The sequence below is a fragment of the Xenopus tropicalis genome, chromosome 7, assembly GCF_000004195.4.
Source record: "Xenopus tropicalis strain Nigerian chromosome 7, UCB_Xtro_10.0, whole genome shotgun sequence".
Taxonomy (NCBI): domain Eukaryota; kingdom Metazoa; phylum Chordata; class Amphibia; order Anura; family Pipidae; genus Xenopus; species Xenopus tropicalis.
Window position 1 is genome coordinate 21,891,558 of NC_030683.2, and position 11,846 is coordinate 21,903,403.

The 11,846-nt window shown below is 46.6% G+C and overlaps 1 protein-coding gene across 2 annotated transcripts; it reads left to right on the top strand.

Moving 5' to 3' along the window:
• Positions 1 to 758: 758 nt before the first annotated feature.
• LOC100497148 (hemagglutinin/amebocyte aggregation factor) lies at positions 759 to 11,575 on the top strand. 2 transcript variants are annotated; one of them, XM_031905993.1, is made up of 6 exons: positions 759 to 1,007; positions 1,563 to 1,650; positions 1,836 to 2,024; positions 4,095 to 4,247; positions 6,408 to 6,493; positions 11,537 to 11,575. In XM_031905993.1, exons 1-5 carry the CDS (start codon positions 950 to 952, stop codon positions 6,445 to 6,447), a joined length of 528 nt encoding a protein of 175 aa, XP_031761853.1. In that variant the 5' UTR covers positions 759 to 949; the 3' UTR covers positions 6,448 to 6,493; positions 11,537 to 11,575. The 2 variants fall into 2 exon arrangements, with proteins under 2 accessions (XP_031761853.1, XP_002932704.2); XM_002932658.5 differs by lacking the exon at positions 11,537 to 11,575 and having other exon boundaries at positions 6,408 to 6,546.
• The last annotated feature ends 271 nt before the right edge of the window (positions 11,576 to 11,846 follow it).

An 11,846-nucleotide genomic window follows, 5' to 3' on the forward strand; every position in this document is an offset into this window, starting at 1 on the left:
TGGCTGAGGGAGGTGAGTTAGTTGTTATATTCCTATTCCAAATGTCGGGTTCATGTACTCGGCTTCCCCCCTTAGGGATATATGATTCTCACCGACAGTGAGGAAGCCGCTCTTGGATATTAATAAATACTCAAATCCAACATGGCCCCCACGTTACCCCTGGGCCTGACCTGAATCATTTAGATTCACTCAGGGCAAAAAGAAGCACTCTCCCTGCTGCCTGTGTCCCAACCCCCCCCCCCTCCCCCGGACAGGGTTGGACATAGTGAACAGACATAGTGCAAGGGCCCACTAGCCACTGACCCATCCCCTATTGCTGCTGCCTACAGGCGGGGCAAGTACCATTTGATTCAACAGCAGTCACAGCTGCATATTTTCTCATAGCCTGTACAGAGAGATACCATAAACTATGGCAGCATAGGGATTCCCCTGTACTAAGCACAATTCAGCAGGAACAGCCCCCTAAGTTTGCTCATAGCCTGTACAGAGAGATACCACAAAACTATGGCACATAGGGATTCCCCTGTACTAAGCACAATTCAGCAGGAACAGCCCCCTAAGTTTGCTCATAGCCTGTACACCCGATCCACATCCAGTTCAACCGTGCCCATCCATGTATCCCTGTCCACTATTTGTGCAGCACCTTCCTTTCTAACATGTGGAGGAATTATGTCTCCTCCTAAATAGGAAAAAAATCATAAAAGTTAATTTTAAAGGTTGGATCCAATTTTCTATTGTATGCAGCTGACTTTTTCCCAAATCCCACAAAGAGAGAGATTACAAATGGCCTTCATGTAAGTGCTGAAGCTTGCCATACTTAGGGCTGGTAGCCAGCGGCTGGTTAATAAGTACAGTAATGGGGTAACAGCGAGAGCTTTAAAAGCCTCTGGATCCGTCTGGTCTGGAGACCAAGGAAACCAAGTCAAACTGATCCGTGAGTTTCGCAACCATGAAAGTGACTTTGCTTCTGTTATTGGGATTGGCTGGAATTTGGGCAGTTCCTGAAGGTAACAGTATCTGTTCTTCCCTATAACCAATGTATTCTCCCATTATATGGTGACACAGAAACCCCTAGCACTGGATTTCCCCTGTCTCTGCCCCTATATATTAGGTACCTACCTAGTGCTACCAACCCCTATTTCTGTAGGGAAATGAGAGCAGGGCAGGCAGTAACCCTTCCAACACTTTCCCCTGTCTCTGTCCCTATATATTAGGTACCTACCTAGTGCTACCAACCCCTATTTCTGTAGGGAAATGAGAGCAGGGCAGGCAGTAACCCTTCCAACACTTTCCCCTGTCTCTGCCCCTATATATTAGGTACCTACCTAGTGCTACCAACCCCTATTTCTGTAGGGAAATGAGAGCAGAGCAGGCAGTAACCCTTCCAACCATCATTCTGTAGCTATTAACCTGACCCAGGCATTACTGCCCCCCATTAGTGTATAATGGCTAATGAGGTAGAAAGAGATGAGTATTTGATGAAATCTGAGCACAAGATGAATCCCTGAATGCACAAAATAACATATTAAACTGTATTACCTGCTCATATTATGTTGTTGCAGACAACCCAGAGAACAGATGGGTCAACAACTATGATGAGCCTCTTCATTTCGAGTGTCCCAATCATCAGAGCATCAGCTTAATTATCAGGTAAAATATATTGTTTATAAAAGTTATTGTCATTTATTTTATTGGGGGTAGAACAATCCTATTGGGTTTGATTTTTCACTAGTCTTAAGATATGAAGATCCAAATTACAGAAAGACCGGAGCATTTCTGGGTAACGGGTCCCATACCTGTACTTTTATACTGACTGTATCGTGACTTTCCTCCAGCAACCATGATAATAAGAGGGAGGATCGCGTTTGGGATTTCAGCTGCAAGGCCACATTCAGCGAGCAAGGATCCTGCACTTGGACCGGATACGTCAATGACTTTGACCAAGAGTTTACCTTCAGCTGTGCGTTTGGTTCCGTTCTGAGAGGAATGGACAGTTATCATGATAACAAGAGGGAGGACAGAAGGTAAAGCGCTACTGATGAGACAGCGGCCGTACAATACAATAGGGCTCATTTACAATGCCCCACTCGGTGTGCAAAAAAAAGGCCATGATTGGCCATTCTTTTTGCACTTTGCCCACTGGATGGGGTATTGTGCAAATAGATGCAGATTTACATGTGTGTCCTTAGGCCGCTCGCACACCACCTCCCTTTCTGATTGGCTGGGGATTGGGCTGTAAAAACCCACCATCCAGTCCCCGGTGCCGATGCGGCCAGCAGACAGCATGCCACTCCCATATTCTTGCCTTTGTGGCCTGAACACAAATCCGGGCCTGGTTCTGCACAGAGACTTGCGGCTCCATTCACCAGTACAACAGTGACTGCATTAGTCAGCAATGTATTAGTGAGGGGTGGGCAGGGGGGAGCTATGTGGGTGTCCCCCTTCCACCCCTTACTACCCACACAGGGCCCTATCCTTAACACATGCCCTAAGACAACCAGTAGGGACAGGGCTAGCCATGTCACCTGACCCCGCTATTGCGCCCCTTTCTGCTCTTGCACTTGTGCCCAGGGGTTAAAGTAACACTGTCATGAGAAAACATGTTTGTTACAAACCCATCAGGTAATGGAGCTCCCAGTAGGTATCAGAATAGCACTCAATAGTAAGAAATCCAAGTCCGGCTTGGGACTCCACCAGTTACATGGGAGTAGGAGAAACAATAGGTAAGCTGAAAGCAGTTCTAATGTGTAGCGCTGGCTCCTTCTTAAAGGAACAGTAACACCAAAAAATAAAAGAGCTTTAAAGTAATAAGAATATAATGCACTGTTGCCCTGCACTGGTAAAACTGGTGTGTTTGCTACAGTAACACTACTATAATTTATATAATAAGCTGCTGTGTAGCCCTGGGGGCAGCCATTCAAGCTGAAAAAAAGGAGAAAAGGCACAGGTTACATAGCAGATAACAGATAAGTTCTGTAGAATACAATAGTGTTTTATCTGTTATCTGCTAAGTGCCTGTGCCTTTTCTCCTTTGAATGGCTGCCCCCATGGCTACACAGCAGCTTATTTATATAAATTATAGTAGACTTTCTGAAGTAAACACACAACTTTTACCAGTGCAGGGCAGCAGCACATTATATTTTAGTTACTTTTATACACTTTCATTTTTTGGTGTTACTGTTCCTTTAAAGCTCAGACTCAGGCACACTTTACTGCTGCGCTGCAAGTTGGAGTGATATTTAGCAAATTAAGCAAATAAATTAATATTCTGTTTTTTTAATGGAATTTAAACAAAAGGAATTCTGGGAGTGAATTCCAAACTCTTAAAAAAATCCCATTTACATGGGTTTATCCTATAGGCTACAGCTCACCCACTGGGTTTGAAGCTGAAGCCAGGACAATAGCTGATCAGATTCCCAACTACAGACCGGTTTCGCCCTTCTTGGGGGCTCATCAGTGTAGTGCAGGGTTTTCTGATCAGCTTAGGTAGAGTTTAATGGAATTTGCCATTCATTCTCCATATAACTAATACAGTATATACATCCCATACCTAGCAACATCCTGATTAAAATTGTGGGCACTTTGGCCACTTCCCTGATCCATATGGGCCCCACATATCCTACTAGGCAAGGTATGAAAGGGGTTAAACTGACTTGTGGGCAGGATTTAGGCTAGGGTTGCCACCTTTCCCTATGCCAAAAGCTGGCCAGGGGAGCTGGGGGGGTTATGACACGGGGTTGGGCTGTGACAACACAGGCCTGAGCTGTGACATCACGGGCCAGGGCTATGATGCAGCCCGGACAGCCCTTTGAATACCGGGTTGTTCAGGCCAAATTTGGACTGGTGGAAACACTAATTAAAGCAACAATCAGGGCAGGCCTACATCTGGGCATTAAACATGGATTCCTGGCAGTCTTTTATTTAATATTTGGTGCCTCCATTTAGTGTAGTGATGTCACAGTGCAGCGGCGCAAGCGTGTTGATGCGGCACTACCGCTATGATGTCACCTGGTTGCAACAACCTAACACTTACAGCTCTTTAGTGGCTGAACTCCCACGCTGGGCAATAACACCCCCAATGGAATCTCCCACAGGTGGCAGTTTCTCTGTTGCCAGGGGGAGGTGTCCGTTCATCACTTGTGCACATGGAGTGGATATGTCAATCAATTCGATGAGTATTTGAGGTGGGACGCAGACCCCGATTATTACCTGGTGGGAGTATCCAGTTACCATGACAATCACAGAGAGTAAGTATGACTGAACTTACCCCCCTACCCCCTGAAAACAGTTTGTAACACTATATAAACCTGTGAGGTTACAGATATATAGAAACATTGGGGTAACAGTCACCCCACTATAGTTCCAGGGGTACCCAGGGCATAAATAAGAACTCACCCCAAATCCCCCCCTAACTGGCCTTCAGGCTGGACCCCCTTGGCCCATAACAAGGTTACAGATATATAGAAACATTGGGGTAACAGTCACCCTGCTATAGTTCCAGGGGTACCCAGGGCACAAATAAGCACTCACCCCAAATCCCCCCCTAACTGGCCTTCAGGCTGGGTCCCCTTAGCCCATAAAAAGGTTACAGATATATAGAAACATTGGGGTAACAGTCAACCTGCTATAGTTCCAGGGGTACCCAGGGCACAAATAAGCACTCACCCCAAATCCCCCCTTAACTGGACTTCAGGCTGGGCCCCCTTAGCCCATAACAAGGTTACAGATATATAGAAACATTGGGGTAACAGTCACCCTGCTATAGTTCCAGGGGTACCCAGGGCACAAATAAGCACTCACCCCAAATCCCCCCCTAACTGGCCTTCAGGCTGGGTCCCCTTAGCCCATAAAAAGGTTACAGATATATAGAAACATTGGGGTAACAGTCAACCTGCTATAGTTCCAGGGGTACCCAGGGCACAAATAAGCACTCACCCCAAATCCCCCCTTAACTGGACTTCAGGCTGGGCCCCCTTAGCCCATAACAAGGTTACAGATATATAGAAACATTGGGGTAACAGTCACCCTGCTATAGTTCCAGGGGTAATGAAAGAAAATCTCATTCTAAGCAACTTCCCAATACCCATTCATTCCTCATTCTCACTGGGTTTATAGTTATGTGTAACTGTCACTGTGTCTGTCCCTTTCCCTTCCCTGCACTGCTGGTTCTGACTCCTGATACAACTCCCCAATACCCATTCATTCCTCATTCTCACTGGGTTTATAGTTATGTGTAACTGTCACTGTGTCTGTCCCTTTCCCTTCTCTGCACTGCTGGTTCTGACTCCTGATACAACTCCCCAATATCCATTCATTCCTCATTCTCACTGGGTGTATAGTTATGTGTAACTGTCACTGTGCCTGTCCCTTTCCCTTCTCTGCACTGCTGGTTCTGACTCCTGATACAACTCCCCAATATCCATTCATCCCTCATTCTCACTGGGTTTATAGTTATGTGTAACTGTCACTGTGTCTGTCCCTTTCCCTTGCCTGCACTGCTGGTTCTGACTCCTGATACAACTCCCCAATATCCATTCATTCCTCATTCTCACTGGGTTTATACCAGTAGTTATGTGTAACTGTCACTGTGCCTGTCCCTTTCCCTTCTCTGCACTGCTGGTTCTGACTCCTGATACAACTCCCCAATATCCATTCATCCCTCATTCTCACTGGGTTTATAGTTATGTGTAACTGTCACTGTGTCTGTCCCTTTCCCTTGCCTGCACTGCTGGTTTCTGACTCCTGATACAACTCCCCAATATCCATTCATTCCTCATTCTCACTGGGTTTATAGTTATGTGTAACTGTCACTGTGTCTGTCCCTTTCCCTTCCCTGCACTGCTGGTTCTGACTCCTGATACAACTCCCCAATATCCATTCATCCCTCATTCTCACTGGGTTTATAGTTATGTGTAACTGTCACTGTGTCTATCCCTTTCCCTTCTCTGCACTGCTGGTTCTGACTCCTGATACAACTCCCCAATATCCATTCATTCCTCATTCTCACTGGGTTTATAATTATGTGTAACTGTCACTGTGTCTGTCCCTTTTTCCTTCTCTGCACTGCTGGTTCTGACTCCTGATACAACTCCCCAATATCCATTCATCCCTCATTCTCACTGGGTTTATAGTTATGTGTAACTGTCACTGTGTCTGTCCCTTTCCCTTCCCTGCACTGCTGGTTCTGACTCCTGATACAACTCCCCAATATCCATTCATTCCTCATTCTCACTGGGTTTATAGTTATGTGTAACTGTCACTGTGTCTGTCTTTTTCCCTTCTCTGCACTGCTGGTTCTGACTCCTGATACAACTCCCCAATATCCATTCATTCCTCATTCTCACTGGGTTTATAGTTTTGTATAAGCTTAATTGCTATTGAGAGCAGCATCTTTCCTTGCAATTTAGAGACAGACGCTGGAGGTACCAATCTTGCATGAAGAGCTGATCCTGGCCTGAACCATCTGTACAGATTGCAGAGCAATTGTGCCCTGGTACAAGTACTGATATCCATATCCTCTACTAATAAATGATGTTACAACAATAACACATTTTGGGATGGTTTTATTACTAAAGATACAAGTATGGCTCACTTTATATATAAGCAACCGCAAAAAATCCTCTGCACTCACCCATTATCAATATGTAGAAATAGGACATTTGTGTGCATTCAGCTACTATGAAATGCCTTCCCTCCCCACCCCAAAAAGAGGGATTGTTTGTCCGTACATTGCAATATACTTCAAGCTGGCCAACTACGTCAAAGTCATCCCTTCTGGCCAGTCCTACACTGACTGACCTATATAAGTAATTTAAGATTAGTACTGAGCAAAGGGACTAAGTTTTACCTGCAACATGCTTGCTTATAAGGTTAAAACTCCCATATGGTTGCCCTTTTATTGGCTCCATTAGGATCACATGACTGTAGCTGGGAATAGTGGGGGCTACAACATGGAGCTGGCCACTGCTACTAATCTTAAATTACTTATATAGGTCAGTCAGTGTAGGACTGGCCAGAACGGATGACTTTGACGTAGTTGGCCAGCTTGAAGTATATTGCAATGTACGGACAAACAATCCCTCTTTTTGGGGTGGGGAGGGAAGGCATTTCATAGTAGCTGAATGCACACAAATGTCCTAATGTCCTATTTGTACATATTGATAATGGGTGAGTGCAGAGGATTTTTTGCGGTTGTTTATATGTATTTTGTGGTTACAGCCTCATTGCACCTCCGCCTAATGGTTTCCAATTTAGTTGTTGAGCACAACTTTCCCTTTTTCTTGGCTCACTTTATACTTTAACAGCACGGAAATATGAGTGACTTAAAGGGGGTTAAAGTGGAACTTCACCGAAAAACTGTTTTTGCACAGTGAACAAAAATATACAAGCATTCCCCATTCTCATTGGGTTTATGGTTATGTGTAACTGTCACTGTGTCTGTCCCTTCCCTGCACTGCTGGTTCTGACTCCTGATACAACTCCCCAATATCCATCCATTCCTCATTCTCACTGGGTTTATAGTTATGTGTAACTGTCACTGTGTCTGTCCCTTTCCCTTCTCTGCACTGCTGGTTCTGACTCCTGATACAACTCCCCAATATCCATTCATTCCTCATTCTCACTGGGTTTATAGTTATGTGTAACTGTCATTGCTATTGACAGCTGTTTTGGTTAGAGCATCCCTATAGTATATATCTTACTGTATAATATATATACCCCCCATCTTAACCCCCATATCATATATGCACATAATGTAACTGTATAATATATAGGCACAGATATACCCCCCATCTTTCCCCCAACCCCCCCCCCACTGTCACAGTGTAACCCCCATATCATACTATTATTCCCTGCAACTCTCTCCTATATGTACGTTTTCCCCTCACATAGAACTCAAAGGGAAGTGCAGGTTCCTCATTATCCCAAATGCAGGGAAAGGGTTAAATTGCAGTGAGTGGAGAGGGGGGCAGTTCTCATGGGGTTGCAGTTGGTCACTGCAGGGAAACACTCGCTGCCCCTCAACTATTCGTTAAAACAACCTCAACAGCCTTTTTCCCCCCAACAAGGGAAGAGTTGCCATTTTGACCAGAACTGACCTTGACCTGCACTTGGCTCAACATTCTTCTATTTTATAGTTTTATAAATATATATTATAATATATAATTGTATTACTTTCCTTGTGATTAGGAACTGACTCAGGGCGAGTATTGATCTACAATATAGAGTCCCAGACAGAATGACAGTTATTTGCCCCGACCCCACTTTCTGCCTCTCGGGGTTTTTGAATCAATATGAAATTAAAATTAAAACTTAACTTTTAATAATCAAAAAATAAAATAAATAAAACTGATAAATATATATATATATATATACGCTAAAGTGTATACTTCAGCTTTATTTCTGATGGCTTTTTGTTCAGCAGGTCTCTCATGTGGAATTTCAGCAGCTATGTTGTTGCTAGGGGCTCGTTTTCCTGGAAATGGTGGAATAGTTGGGGGACAGGGTGGGAGGTGTATATCTACTATGTGTATATAGTGCTTGTTTAGGTTAGTTACCCTTTGTGTATATGGGGGATACATAGGGACTCATTGTATATGGGGGTAATGGCTTCAGTTACCGGCTTTACACCCTTACACCCCCAACAAGCAGTAGTGGGTAAAAATTGCATGTCTGGATTTCCAAATGCCCCCTGACAGCACAGACCTGCCCCAAAACATCACTGCCCACACCCTGATGTCACTGACCCACACCCTGATGTTACTGGCCCCACCCCCTGATGTTACTGGCCCACCCCCAGATGTCACTGGCCCACCCCCAGATGTTCCTGGCCCACCCCCTTGAAAGTCTGGGGTGACTGGCTGGGCGTGGGAGAAGATGGGTAGAGGCTCTACAGGAACCCATTATCCTACCATCTTTTTATTCATCTCTGTGTAAGGTACCCCCCTCCCCCCCATGGTTCTATATCAAACCTATTAATAGCGATATGTACCCCCTTTCCTACACCCCCCTGGGAAATCGGCAAGCAACATAAGACCACCAGAAATAGATACGCTGTAAACATGTTTTAATGCAGAATGTCATGTTTTATTGTTTATTTGGTTTTGTATTAAACCAACAATGACAAACCTAAAAAAAAAAAAATAGGTAAGTGGGGGTGGGGCTTTTCTAACAGCCGTGATCCAGAGAAAGGCAAAAACTCCCCAAGCGCTTGGGCCAATTTGCACTGATGGTAAAAATTCCTTCCTGACCCCTAGAAACGGCAATCGGTTTTACTCCCTGGATCAGGGCTGATAGAAGGGGTGAGAGGATGGGGGCTTGGGTAGAAGGGGTGGGAGGGCGGGGCTTGGGTAGAAGGGGTGGGAGGGCGGGGCCTGGGTAGAAGGGGTGGGAGGGCGGGGCTTGGGTAGAAGGGGTGGGAGGGTGGGGCTCGGGTGGAAGGATGGTATGGAGACCAAAGTAAAGATCCCCAGCAATCCGGTGTCTATAACTGGGGGCTATAGAGGGTCTGGGTCAGTTAGTTGGTACAGAGTGTTGGGCCTAGTGGCTGCGGTGCTACGGCTAACTGGATGTAAGGCGCTGGGAGCGGTAACACGCACACACCTCTGTGGACGAATTGATGCCAAAATTAAGGTTTAAATGGGCGCTGAAGGCTGCAGTCATTGCTTAGTTATAAGCCTAGCTGCCGCTTATAATTTACTGTCATTTCATTGACTTCTGTGTTTGATCCTGATTCCCAGATTTGCCAGAACTCTGTCTGACCCGACCTCTGCCTGATTCCTGGATTTGCCAGAACTCTGCCTGACCCGACCTCTGCCTGATTCCTGGATTTGCCAGAACTCTGCCTGACCCGACCTCTGCCTGATTCCTGGATTTGCCAGAACTCTGCCTGACCCGACCTCTGCCTGATTCCTGGATTTGCCAGAACTCTGCCTGACCCGACCTCTGCCTGATTCCTGGATTTGCCAGAACTCTGCCTGACCCGACCTCTGCCTGATTCCTGGATTTGCCGGAACTCTGCCTGACCCGACCTTTGCCTGATTCCTGGATTTGCCAGCAGGGCTGGATTTCCAAACTGGCCACCCTAAGGCCGCCCCTGGTCACACGCCCCCCCCATTTTGCGCATGCATGCGTGAACAGGGGGAGGGGGTTCGCACATGCGCGAACAGCGGGGGGGTAAGCCAGACTTGCATACGGAGCAGTGGGGAGAAGTCATTCCCATTGCTCTGTAAGGGAACAAGAATTTTAAGATTTTGGTGTGGCGGGGCCGCCCCCAGATTTCTGCCGCCCTAGGCCTGGGCCTTTGTGGCCGGCCTCTTCACAAATCCGGGCCTATTTGCCAGAACTCTGCCTGACCCGACCTCTGCCTGATTCCCGGATTTGCCATAACTCTGCCTGTTTTACAGATTTTGTCTGAACTCCACTTATCCTCTATATTCCCCTCTATATTGTGGGTTATTACTGTATGTAAATAGACAATTCTCACAACTGATTGCTGGCTACTGGATCAGGGAAGGTCCAAGAACCTAACCCCAAGCACTGCTTCCTCCACTGGCCAAGAGGCTTGGAAGGAAGGGGTGGGAGGGTGGGGGCTTGGAATTAAGGGGTAGGAGGGCTTGGGCTTGGAAGAAAAGGGTGGGAGGGCGGGGGCTTGGAAGAAAAGGGTGGGAGGGCGGGGGCTTGGAAGAATTGGAAGGGTAGGGTGGGGGCTTGGAATTAAGGGACGGGAGGGCGGGGTCTTAGAATTAAGGGACGGGAGGACGGGGGCTTGGAATTAAGGGGTGGGAGGGCGGGGACTTGGAATTAAGGGGTGGGAGGGCGGGGGCTTGGAATTCAGGGGTGGGAGGGCAGGGGGATGGAAGAAAAGGGTGGTAGGGGGCTTGGAAGGAAAGGGTGGGAGGGAGGGAGGGGGCTTGGAAGGAAGGGGTGGGAGGGAGGGAGGGAGGGAGGGGGATGGAAGGAAGGGGGCTTGGAAGGAAGGGGTGGGAGGGAGGGGGCTTGGAAGGAAGGGGTGGGAGGGCAGGGGATGGAAGGAAGGGGGCTAGGAAGGGGGCTTGGAAGGAGGGGTGGAAGGGCGGGGCTTAGGTGGGAGGGCAGGGGCTTGTTTAGAGGAAGGACACACAAGGGAAACATATGCAGCATACTCCCCTGATCAGTTTTCTGATGGAGCACTGAAAAAATAGAGAAACAACAATAGTTGAAATAAGATTAAATCTACAGACAAATACTTGTTCTTTAGATATAAAATGCTGGGGCTACAGAATATCCGCTACCTGGAATGGTACCTTTCATTTTTGTATTGGTTACCTGGCGCCAGTCGGTGCCCAGTGGGAAAACCCATTTGGTAAGGTGGATATGTAAGCCAGCGCTACAGCAGCCGTTTGGGCCTCACCTTCCATTGGCCATTAGGCAGGTTATATATAGGCATTAAGGTTGAACTTGATGGATGTGTGTCTTTTTTTTTCAACCTAATTTACTATGTTGATGCTTATGTTTTGCAGTGTCCTTTCTTTTATACCCCTCATTGCTCTGATTGCAGGACTATGTATAGTGAAGCCTTCCTGCATCTTGGCTTTAGTCTGAATGTTCTAGAGGGGCAATGAGAGATGTGGAAGGTCTGCAAGGCTGTAACGGAGCAAAATGTGGTGACCAACTGCCCCACTGAGCACTTGTGACATTCAGGTAAGAGTGGAATGGGGCCTACATAAGAGTTTGCATGATGTGGTGGGATAGGGGGCTGCTCGGAGGTTTAAAATGGTCTAATGATATATTGAGAGAAAAAATATTAAATTCAGCTCAAACCTGCTCAATGTTTTCCTCCTCCTCGCTCAACTCCTCTACTGAGGGCT